Consider the following 12,397-nt stretch of genomic DNA (forward strand, 5'->3'; position numbering starts at 1 on the left):
CTAACCCAACACTCATGTCAGGAAAACAGGACACCCCTGTTGCCTCCTGTCTAGTCTCTCAATTGCATCTCTACTTCCACATTTTCCACTGTTCTTGTACCTTCTTTTCATTAATTTCCCCCTCTTTTCACCACATCACACGAGGCAACTTCAGCATCTTCGCTTTCAGCTCACATCTGTCAGACCCCACAACACCTAGATTCAGGAGAAAGTAGAGGCAGAGCTTTGCAACCCTGTTTGTAGGCGCAGTAACAAGCCAAGAGCTTAGCACAGCCAGAGGGGGGGATCTGTCAAAAAGTTGGTTGTCAAAGTCTAGTTCCTCAGATTTTTTGGCTTTGCCTTGGCCTTTACATACCTCAGAGATGTAACCTGGAGCTGATCCAGGTTACGTGGCTTGTAAATACTCCAAAGTAAACTAAAGTCATGGAATATGCTCCTGCTTAAGCCGCAGTGAATCTTCCAAGCTGCTGGGTTGGATGGACGGGGTGAAGATGGGTGGGTAGGATGAAGATGGGTGTGCTGGCTCTGAAACAGCAGAGGTTTCCCTACCAGTGGGCGGTGTTGCCCCAATCAGAGCATGACCCTGCCACTTCTGGCTGCAGGAGCAGTGCAGAGGGCTCAGACCATTTGTCTCAATGCTCAGACTTGAAGCTGGCAGGCTGGTTCCCTTTATCTATCAAGGTAGCCAATTTCTCTGGACCTCCTACAGCTTTGGGGATGATTTCCACTTTTAAAGAAAATGGGCATAGAATCTGGCTCTGCTGCCTGGTACGTGGATATTGAGCTACACCACCACCACCCTGGGAAAAGCAAGTGCTCATGGAGGTTTTGGCGTTTGTACTCTTCACAATTAAGCTATCGTGCGGTGTGGGCACAGCGCTGAGCTGTTGGCAGGTTTGTTAGTTGCTGACTCAATGCCAAAACGTTCATCAGATCTGAAAACCGCGTGGTGTGAGCCACCGTAGCACTGCTGGGAGGTGTGAGCTCTGCTCACCAGCGCTGTCTCGTTAGTAATAAGGACAGCTGTTATGGAGCGCTACAGAGTTATGCTGCATCTGCTCATCTTTGTCCTTCCTAAGACCAGGATGCCAACGGAGTTGTAGAAGGAAACCAGAATTGATCCTGGCCTCTGGGTCGAGCAGACCAGAAGGGGACTGGGTGTGAAATGAAGTTGCTTTGACCCTGGAAGCTGACTTCACTTGAATAGCGATGTCCTTAACTGCATCACTGCTAATATCCTAGCCATTACAGCTGAATGACCTATCGGGTGTATTCTTTACTGTCATTTCCTTAAAGAAAAGATTGAAAGCTTTTATTGTGCAAATAGGTGCATATTCAGAGTAATATCATTTTGATAGTTAAACTAATTAGTAATCTGTTTATTGTCTTAATTATTTTTCTTTGGGATTGCTAGTTAAAAAAAAAAATGTTCTTTAGTTTGACCAAAGGGATTGTTGGCGGGGTCTACAAAGAGGTTCCTGGACCTTTGATGATTAATAAAATCACTATTTTAGAACTATGATGAATCTTTAATATTAAAAATTAGTAAAGAGGGTAGAGCTTTTAAGGAAGACAAAGGCAATTTCTCTCTCAAGTATGCCAACTCCAAGTAACATAAACAATTCTTGGTCTCTGCTGGACCATTCCAGGGTTTTAGAGGTCTCTGAGCCTTGTAAAGGACCAGTTTATTCTGGTAACTACTGCAGCTTCTGTGGTTTTTAAGCCTGTATTCTGACATCTCTTTCTGTTTCCTCTGCACAGGATACGAAAGCTGGAGGGAGCTGGCTAAAGCTCTGGCAGACACGAATGTCCCAGGTGCCGGTCCAAGCCTTCAGTTTTACTATTCACAGAAGCTGGAACACCAGGTGAGGAGGCTTGGGATGTCTTCTGAACATTTAGACGGGCAGATCCTCCTTTCTGATGCTGTGACCGCAAGAGACAGGAAAGAGAGCGTGCCACAGGGCCAAATCTGAGCTGGCTCACAGTAATGTGTGTGTACAATGACTCCAGTGTAGTCAATTAAATTATTTTAGATGTATTAAGTCGCAGTGGTGGGCTGAAGCTGGCTGGGTATCTGGCACAGGAAGGTACCACTAAGCAAAATGGAAGCAGAAATGAAAGGTCAGAAGAGAGTTTTTAGCTCTCTAGTGAAGCACATCGCAGTACTGTTGCCTAAAGGAAGTGTTGGAAGAACTATTGCTTGGACCTTTTTGTAACAAGGTTGGGGGGAAAAAAAAAAGAGGAGGAGAATGGCCTAAGTTGTAACTCTGTGCTAGCAAGCAGTTATAAAGTGCTGGTATCCTTTCCCCTCGGTAGTTCACCATGGAAATTTCCTGTCAAAACAGCAAGGGAGCGTTTTCACCCTGCTATGGCCATGACAGCTGGTCTGTCCTTTGGAAAAGGAGCTTGGGAACTTGTTTTTTTTGCTTTTCTCACATGTCCTTGTGACTAGGTCTGAGCCTTCTTGTGTAGGTGTCTGTGCCAGGTCATTTATCAGGTTATATTTTGACTTTCCTCTACTTGTATTTCAGAACGAAGAGCTGCAAAGAGGTGGAAAGAATAACTCAAATTATGCAGCTGTGGACAACCCTGTCTTATGGATGCCAGAGGTGGGTGCCTTTCCTCATCGTTTTGCATGAGGGAGGTGTAGTTAGAGACCTGTGCAACAAGAAGGAGAACGGAAGGCAGGAAATTCATTTTCTTCACTAGCACTCTATTCCCTATCACCCCTTCCTGGCTTAATGATACTTAGAGACCTAAGTAATCATCTGGAAAGATAGGAGGGTCTAAATGCCTGATAATTTGTCCTCCACCAGCTATCAAGTCACCAAGCACCCACCCAGAGTTCCCTGAGAGCAGGCAGCCTGCTACCCTCCTGAAAAGTGAAGTATATTCAGGGCTGGGAGAGCACAGGGCCAAGGATTCAACAAGCAAATACACAACTGTGGCACGGCAGAAGTGTCACACTCTGCTCTTGCTCTGGCATCTGCTTGATCCAACCCCTGTGTGCCGTACATAGAGATTTCTCCGCTTCAGTGACACTTCTGATAAACAGAAACCTTCTCTGATGACCCTTGAAGACTGGGCAAAACACTCCCTTTGTTTCCTTCATGCCTCCTTTTTTCCTTCCACCCGTTCCCTTATCTCACCATTCCTCTTCAGATAAGGGAGCAATGCAGCCTGCTGATAATGAGAGAGACACTAGGGGCCGGGGGCCATTTACCTAATGGAGTCAGCTCACTAAATTCCTCAAGGTGATTAGAGACCTGCACAAATTAGAAAGGCCTCTGCAGCTCCCCTGGGGAGGGAGCAAGCTGCTGGTCCCCGCGCTCTGGCCAGGAGGGAAAGCGCCTCCCTCCAGCCATTGTACTGAGTAGTTTAGGTCCCTGCAGCATGAGTTAAAGCTTTCCTGGAAGAAGCCAGCACCAGTCACCCGTCAGTGCCCAAAATCAGACCAGACCATTAATCTGTTCTGCTGCACTGGCTCTGGCAAGTGTCAGTCCCAGCCAGAGCCTGGGGGTTTCCTCCAGCTGCGGGGCCTTGCAGGCAGAGCATGGACAGAGTTGCCTCCCAAATGAGCAGCGTGCCCAAAATCAGACCAGACCATTAATCTGTTCTGCTGCACTGGCTCTGGCAAGTGTCAGTCCCAGCCAGAGCCTGGGGGTTTCCTCCAGCTGCGGGGCCTTGCAGGCAGAGCATGGGCACAGATGTGTCAGTCCCAGCCAGAGCCTGGGGGTTTCCTCCAGCTGCGGGGCCTTGCAGGCAGAGCATGGACAGAGTTGCCTCCCAAATGAGCAGCTGCTGGCAGAGAGCCAGCAGGATGTCAGGGCCAGGGCTGCTGCTGTGCACAGGGATGACGTGGAGCGCTTATTGCTCCCCTCTCCCACGGCATTGGGCAATACAGGCTCTGCATGGCATCCCCCAGCTTCTCTGAGACTTTGCCCAACGTCTCTGATCTGCTCCCTGGTGGTTTCTCAAAACCACGTTAGTCTTGAAACCTGCCGGCTGTGGTGTGCAATGAGCCTTTACTGGATTAGAAATGCAAGGGAGGATATGTGCCCTTTTCTTGGGAAAAGATGTGTTCAGCACAGGGCTGATCTGCAAAGACCTCTGCTTTGCTGGTGGGGTGACTTCATACCCTTGCAGGCTGCAGCGCTGGGCAGAGCACACACCAGCCTGCAAACCTGCCACCCCGATGTGGTGCTGCCAAGAGGAGAGAGAGGGGAGAGATTTTCTGGCCAGGGAAAGGGGCAGAACTTGAGGTGTGCTGTGCAGGATGGCCCCAGCCTGGAAAGGTGCTGCATGCCTCCTGCCTTGTCCTGCGCTACTCCCACTGGAGGAGGAGAGCTCTGCCCGCTCTGCCCAGTAGCAGGGTTGCCTCAGACCAGCTGAGATGAGTGTCTGAGTTCCTGGCTGTGCCCCGTGTGGGTGGTGTGTGGCATATGCACCACAAGAAGACTTTTGAGTCCCAGCGTGTTAGAGATGCCAAAGTGGGAAGCTGGTTTAGGTGGCCTTGCCCCACACACCCACCCTGCTGTTCTCCCCCATCAGCCTGGCTCTCTAACACTGCTCCTGTAAAGCACTCGCCTCCTTCACCAGTTTTCTTTTTGTCTCTATAAGGCAAAATTTCCTCCCCATGGTGCAGCACTGCCCGTGCCCAGGGGGTCAGCAGAGCCACCCTGACTGCAAACAGAGGCCAGGAGTTCACCAGTACCAGCAGCAGATGGATCAACAGGCACAGCTCTCTATAGAGCTGTTTGCTGCCCCCTTAACCACTGGCTGAAATGTCTTCTGGCCTGGAGATTAAGTTTTTTTGTAACTCTGCCTGAATTAATTACCCAGGGTCTATGATCCCATTACGTCTTCCCTGCAGCATCTCTAAGAACTTAATTGCAGCCTGATTCCTGGGGCGAGGGGCAGCAGGTTGCCTCCCACAGGTCAGGGAGCTGGGCTGAGTTTGAATAGTGAGATATATTCCTGACAAACATAAATAATTAACAGGGTTGGAGGGTGAGCTGGCAGCCAGCAGAGCTGAAAAAGGACAGGTTTCAATTTTCCTTTTGGTTTCAGGAGGTGAAATCAGCTGTTTAAGTCTTCAGCCTTGCATAATGTTGTGGGGGAAGTGTGTGCGTAGGAAATCCCTAATCAAATTATACCCTACGTATCGGGGAAGGCAGGGTTCAGCCTCATTCCTGGGGTCCTCAAGATGCCTGTGCACATGATCTCTACTCTCACTAACCCTTCTAGGTACCAGAGCAGTTTTCCAGCTCCAAGCATCATTCATTGCCTCCTCAGGCTGGAGAGGTGTGGGGTGTTTTGTGTCATTATTTCAGAAAAGTGCCTGGCTATTGCCAGGGTGAACCTGCGCTGTGGGGCCATGAGTGTCACTGTTTGACACTGGCATAGGCGTGGGGGAAGGATATTCAGAAGTGCTCCTGGTTAGCCCGATTGTTCTCATTTACCTCTGCAAAAGTCTTGGTTCAGCTCTGAGAGAAGAAAGGTCTGGGCAACGCTGGGGGGCATTTAAAACTTTTCCTCCCCCTTCATGTCTACGCAGCCTTAGGACTTCCTTCTTGCCGGAGGGAGACGTGAGGTGTATAGGTGCATAAGCACTGCATGAAACCAAAGTGTTGTGCTAGAGCATCCTCCGTCCACCAAACCTGCCCTAAGAGGAAGCTTCCTTTTCTTAGAGGACTAAAACTCAAAGCTCTTGCTGCTTGCTCTGTCCCTGCTTACATCCTTTCCTCTCCCGCTCACGCCCGTCAGGTGTCAGGGTTCTGTGGACAGGGGGGCTTTGTTGCTAACTTGTCTTGATGGATTCCCACAAATGCCCGGCACAGCAGAGCTTGCACCGAAGCCCAGCTGCTGGCTGCTGAATGTCATCCATGTCAGGGAAGCTGGGCCAGGCAGGAGGAGGGGCTGCAGCCGCTCTGTGAAGACAAAAGAGTCTTATAAACTCAGGAGTTTCCAGTTGGCAGCACAATGTTGCCTTTCTTCCCTGTCTCAGGCCCTCTCTGTGCCCTGTTTATCAACCCCAGCACTGCACATTCCCTAGGCTGCATGCAGCTACGCAGCTGATTTGCCTCCATGATGCCAAAACCACCTGAGATTTAATTAGGAAAGACCTCTCTTCTCCATCCTGCTCCAGTTACAGTGCAGCAGGTCGTGTCAATTTTCCCAGCTTTGCTGCTTGCTCCATCCTCTGCTGCTGCTTCACCTTTCTTCCCTGGGGCTCCTTGCTCACCTGGAGTGGCTGGGTGTGTGGTGCCACCTCCCTGGGCACTTTTGACATAGTAAGATTTGTGCTAGGAAGAGAGGTCTGTGCTTTCTGTGTGCCTGATCCTCCTTTACGGTCTATTTCCCTAGGAGGGCTAATAATCTAAAATTCCTCTCTACAAGGAAGCCGAAATACCAATTCCATGTCTTCATTCAAAGCCAGGGCTGCAGATGGGTGTTAATTCAGCACACTCAGTGGGAAGGGTCAGCGCTGGGGCTCGGAGCCCAGCTGCACTCCCAAAGCCACAGAGGCTGCTGCGTCAGCACCAAAGCAAGGTCCTGTCTCAGCTCTTGCCTCCCTGAGCTTGTTGAGGTTCAGCTCTCCCTTCTCCCAAGCAGCGCTGTCTTTTTGTGCCCACGGCATTGTGCTCAGGAGGGTATCAGCCTTCCCAGACCTCCCTGAGAAGAATAGTTCTTGCACCCGTGCTCCTGGGCTTCCTCGCGATGGTGCCCTTCATATATGACCGGTGCCCGTTTTGGATCTGAGCTGGTTTCTTGCAGTGCTACTGTTTCAGCAGGGTGGAGATAAGCAGCTGGGAGGTGGGGTTGGGACTGGGAGGAAGCCAAGTAGCAGGAGGAGCCCTCTAACCGGGAAGGCACAGACCATGTAATACCAGCTCCCATTGAAAGCCCAGGCTCTGGTCTTCTACTCCTGGTTCTGGCCAAATGAGTTGATCCAAAATTTTCAAAGCAGATGTTTTTAAGGGGAGAAGAGAACTTGTGGCTTACCAGGTCCTAAATTTCCAGTCCTTTGAAAACCAGAGCCAGGTGCTTCCAAGCTGGAAAGTCAAACTCAGTAGCCATGTTTTAGAAAGTCTGCCAACATTTCTCAGGAGCTGTGTAAATGAATTGGGAATGATGGTGCCATTTACCTATTGCTGCAATTTGCAAGCAGGAGATTTTTACTGCGTGTTCCAAAGAAGACCCTGATAGCAAACAGAGGAATTTCTCAGCTGCCTGCAATGGGCAGCCATGAGTTGCGTTGGAGGGACAGAGGTGATAGGGTTTCAAAACAGCTGCTGCACTGATGACTTGAGGGGGCCTAAAATTAAAGCCTAGCTCAGTTTTCAGTCCCAGAGCAGCGCTTTGGGCAGCCAGCACTTATCTGTCAACAGTGTTTTTCTTTTCTCTTTCAGAGGAGGCAGAGAGTGAGGTAGACTGCTGTAGTTCAGGAGAAAATCTGTTGCTTTAGAAAAGACTCTGAACCTGCAAGAAAGAAATGCTTATTGTTTACCAGTTAATTATTTCTAATAGCTGTAAACTCAGGAAAGTAAAGCGATCTCATTAGCTTTTGGCAGAATCTCCTCTCCAGTGGTTTTGTAAAGACTTTGGAAACACGGGTGTCAGGCTCGAAACCTCAAGGACCATCTCTTACAGCACTGATGGGGCATCTAGTACAGTGGTGTCTGCCTTACTTTTTAGTAGGCTACCCTCTGCCTAATACTGGCAAGGTCTGCAGTAAAGTATTCTATTAGAATGGGACTGGTCCAAGTTTCCTCTGCAAACATTTGAGCAAGTCTAGCTGCTCTTTTGGGACTTCCCTCATAAAGATGATGAATCTCTGTTTTGTCATTTAGGCTACGTGATGCCAAAACCAGCTCGGCTCCATTGCAGCCCTGAGCCTCGGGAGCAGCCCCTGGGTCTGCCTTTGCCAGGAAGGGACTGCAGTGCCAGCCTCTCCACAGCGTGGGAGTGTTGTGCTAGATTTGGTAGAGATCTGAGCCTGCTATCTGCAGCGTGCGAACAATGCTCCAAGAAGAAAAACCGGCATCACTTGTGGGCAGCAGCAGACTGCTGTGAGACTCGGTTTCCATCAGTGACTCACTGTGGGAACCCAGCCTGTTCACTTCACATTCCACAAGAAACAGCACTTGTCTGTATTTAATTTGGCTGAGAAAAATAGCGTTAAGACCCTTGGGTGTGAACCTGGGTTTGGCCAAGGGGCATGGGACTGCTCAGCAATTATGTTCCAATTCAGTGTTTGTCACACTTGCCGTGATTTATTTGTATCACAAGTGTCCCAGGATTCTCTTGGCTGCATCCATTGCCCCAAGCCCTTTGTGTAGTTCCGCTGATTTTGTGCAGCATCACTCAGGGGAATTACATCCACTTTGTCTTGCTGCTTTTTTCCTTGCCTGATAGGCAGAAGCCAAGCTGAGGGATGTCAGCAGAGGAAGAAAGAGGAGATGGTAGTGGAAGACAGCGTGGGCTTGCAGACATCAATCAAGCCCTGGTAGCGCAGACACCGGTGAGAGAGGGCTGACGAGAGACCACTCAAGAACAGCAATGCTTGTGAACGTGTTTTGCCTGGCACACAGAGATGGTTTTCACTTGCATGACTAAAGCCCCCAGCTCACAAGGAGCATGACTGCATAAGCTGGTGCCAGGCCAAGTCTGCTCTGCGTCCTTCAAGCCACGGTTTATTACAAAATGAAACACCAACCTGCTACCCTGGGAAAAATAACTGTGTGAAGCAGTTTCTCTGCCAGGAGTGCACGGAAAGGTTGGGACCTCCTCAGCTGCGGTGGTTTAGCCCTGCTAGAGATTCCCCAGTGAAAACTAAGAATTTGCTGCCATCTGTAGACATTTGGGTGCTGTTCAGGCGGTTTCCCCAGCCCTGCTCACACAGGCCTTATATAGACAAGACAGCCACGGTAAAACCTCCCTGGTCCCGAGGCAACCTATTCTTACTTGCACATTTCCCCATCTAAGGTAGCTTCTACAGTCTCCAGATTATTTATTCTCTGCTGTTGGATGCCAGTCCTGCACAGAGGATTTCGGTGTCCAGCTCCACTGGCTGCAGGCAGAAAGCTTGAACTTTGCTGGGAGGCAGCCAGCTTCTCTCTTCTGAATGGCTCTGACAAAGAGAAAAGAAAAATCTATCCCTTGAGGAGCGTATCGCCGAAAACCCACAGTGACCAGCAGGCTTTTCCTAGCAAAGCTGTGCTCTAAGTCTCCATCAGGCATTAACAGCCTCTCCCGGCAGGGCCAGCTGGGTAGCAGGGACAGCTACCCATACGAAAACTGCATACACTCCTATGCTGTCCAGGAAGGGACTGCCACCTCTCGCAGTGGTTTTGTGTCTCTGTGGGTACATGGAGGCCATGCTGACAATTGACTGCCTGTGCTGCTGCTCCTCGCACTGCTGAGCCTCCATTTCCTTGTCCCCATCATTGTTCACAAGCTTCACCTTGCAGATATGTTTCAAGAAGGGGATCTGCCATCTCCCCTCCCTAGGGTATCCCCTCTTGGGTCAGGAAGATAGCTCTAAAATAGTGAGAAAATCCCAAAATACCTTCTTAGAGAACGTAAGACCCTATGCTGTACTTGCTGGATAATGGAGGGCTGCTGCCATGCTACAGCATGTCCCACACCGTAGCCTTAGAGCACAGTCCTCTGGTTAAACATCTCCTTGATGAAGCAAAATGAAGTGAACCCCAGCCACTTCATGGAGATGTCCCAGGCATTATCACAGTTCCCTGGTGCTGTTCATACTGCCACCTGGCCCAACCCCAAACCCTCATGTGATGAGAAACAAGGGTGTGGACCCATGGCTCCTGCAGACCAGCCCCTCACAGCAGCGGCATCTTTCTTTGCTCTCAAAGTGCAGTGCTCTCCCCAGTGCTGGGTTGAGCAGCAGTTGGCGAGGTTGGCAGGACAGGGGAGGGATGCAGGTGAGGGATGCAGCAAGTCATGGTGCCCCACTTCTGCCCCCCAGTTCCAGGGACAGGCCAATCTGCATGTGTTCGAGGACTGGTGCGGCAGCTCCACTGAACAGCTCAGGAAAAACCTCCACTTCCCCCTCTTCCCCCACGTGAGTAAGACGGTGACACCTTCTGTCCCATGCTTCCTTGTTCTGCTTCCCATCTGGATTGCCCCTGTTCCCTTTGCACCCTGTCCCCATCCCTGTCCATCACAAGCCTGGCAGTATATTCCACACTATGATCAGGTTGAGCATCAAACTCAAAATACGCCCTCATCGGAGCCTTACGAGCTGTAGCACAAACCATCTCATATGAAGTAACATTAGCCATTATTCTCCTATCAACGATCATATTAAGTGGTTTTCTGCTGCATGGTGGGTGTTCAGTTTAGCTATACTGGCCTGCCAGGCCTTGGACACAGGGTGAAGGAGCCCTGTGTTTGGTGCTCTCCCTCTAAGCGGCTAGAAAATGCCGTGTCCCATCCCCAGCATCTCGATGGCCTTCCCTGTGCAGCTCTCCCCTCTGCAGAGCTTGCTCCAGTTCCTCTCACATCTGGCCTGCTTTTTCCCACTGCCTCAATCACGCACATAGCCCATTCTCCTCCCAGACCAAACCTCATACTTCTCTCTGCCCACTTGTCCCGGGGGTTTTGCATCCCCTCCTTGTTCCTACCACGTCTGATTGTTTTTATTAATTTTCTTTTTACACTGCAGACGCGAACTATGCTGAAGAAGCTGGCTGTGTCCCCAAAATGGACCAACTATGGCCTCCGAATATTTGGCTACCTGCATCCTTTCACCGATGGTGAGGGCTCTGAGGCTGCTGTGCTGCCACTCACATTTCTTCTCATGTGCCCTGCCGTTCCCTCCCCATGCTGAACTCTGGTGTCCTCACCCCAGCAAGCTGAATGCCAGGTCCCTCATGGGCCCAGCTAACTGTGCGTGACTGTCTGTAGCCTTGGCATGGGTGAACCGCATCTGCCTTCCCTGTAGGTTGGAAAAGAAAAGCACAGAAGAAAACAGATGGGAAGTGCTAGATAAAACCAATGCTGTTGTGAATGCACAGCCCCATGGCGTGTACGTGAGCACAAACAATCCCGGAGCTTTTCCTCCCTCCCTCACATGCACAGGACTGTACGTGACATCATTTGTGTTCCTGCTGCTCCCCAAGAGCATGAATACCATCTGACAGCAGCTGACATCTGTGTCATCCAGCTGCATGCTTCTGCCTGGAACAGCCTGCTAGTACTTACGCACGTGTCCCGGTCCTCGACAATCATCCCTGTAAACCTGGCCAGAACAGTGAGACTCAGGCACCTCTGTGTCCCTTCGTGGCTCTGTGTGTACATTCCTCCACCCAAAAACAGCTTCTCACATAAAAATTTGCTCTGGAAACAAAAGGGGAGTCAGGGAGACTTTGCACGGACTTCTTAGCTTTCCAGGTTCCGTGTCAGGTGAAGCTGATGCAGGAGAGATAGTGAACCAGTTGCATCTGTAAAGTTTTTTGTTTTCAATCAAAGCAGAGTTAGAGAATTCAGAGAGGTTCAAAGAGGCAGGGGTGGTAATATCAAAAGGGAAGGTACGGTCTCACCGTACTCAAGGAAAAAGGGTGAAGACAGCATTTTAGAGATGCAGAATCCTTTCTGTGCACAAGCCCTTACCCAAAGTCCTACTTACTCCCTCCATCTCTTGACAGGGGAGTTTCAGTTTGCCATTGCTGCGGATGACAATGCTGAGTTCTGGCTGAGTCCAGATGAAAAGACCTCTGGTCTCCAGCTGCTGGCCAGTGTAGGCAAGGTACAGTGCATGCTGCATGGCTGCTTCTGTCAAGGCTTTAATGTTTCTTTAACGGGGATGGAGGCCTTCCTGCCTTACATACTTCCTTGGACTACTCAAGTTTCTTTTCCTGCCCTACTACACTCACCACCACCACCACAGATGCCAGATGGGTATGACACGACGTACTTTAAGCCAGTTACGTATTGGGAGTGCTGTTGGGAGCCCCATGTTCAGGATTAAGGGATTTAAATCTGTCCACAGGTTATGGGTCTCACAGACTACTTATCAGGAGGAGTAGCTCAATATTCTGTCCTCTTCATTCCCAGCACAGTAACCAGGAAAGAAACTCATCTTAACTAGAGCATTTTCTGTCTCTTCACAGACAGGGAAGGAGTGGACTGCGCCAGGGGAGTTTGGGAAATTTCACAGCCAGCAGTCAAGGATAGTGAGGTGAGTGAGCAGAGCCCCTCGCTCCCAGCCACCTCTCTCTGCACATGGCTGGGAAATCACAAACACAAGGCAAAAGAACTCGACCTCGTTCCGAAGAATTCAGCAATATAGAGAAAGGGATTACTTTGGGGTCTCGTCAAAGCTGAAGTGACACATCCACACCTGTGAGAGTTGCTTTGCTGATTTACT

At 50.1% G+C, this 12,397-nt stretch overlaps 1 protein-coding gene across 1 annotated transcript in view; it reads left to right on the forward strand.

Moving 5' to 3' along the window:
* Positions 1-1,761: 1,761 nt before the first annotated feature.
* The window catches only part of B4GALNT3 (beta-1,4-N-acetyl-galactosaminyl transferase 3), a gene marked incomplete at its 5' end in the record, with an annotated part of 23,365 nt that continues 12,729 nt past the window's right edge, over positions 1,762-12,397 (forward strand). The window contains 6 exons of the mRNA XM_010143602.1: positions 1,762-1,865; positions 2,532-2,609; positions 9,995-10,090; positions 10,694-10,784; positions 11,676-11,776; positions 12,141-12,208. Of these exons, the coding sequence (XP_010141904.1) occupies positions 1,762-1,865; positions 2,532-2,609; positions 9,995-10,090; positions 10,694-10,784; positions 11,676-11,776; positions 12,141-12,208 (538 nt within the window). The remainder of the gene's footprint in view (positions 1,866-2,531; positions 2,610-9,994; positions 10,091-10,693; positions 10,785-11,675; positions 11,777-12,140; positions 12,209-12,397) is intronic.

This window comes from Buceros rhinoceros, unplaced genomic scaffold (assembly GCF_000710305.1).
Source record: "Buceros rhinoceros silvestris isolate BGI_N320 unplaced genomic scaffold, ASM71030v1 scaffold4909, whole genome shotgun sequence".
Taxonomy (NCBI): Eukaryota; Metazoa; Chordata; class Aves; order Bucerotiformes; family Bucerotidae; genus Buceros; species Buceros rhinoceros.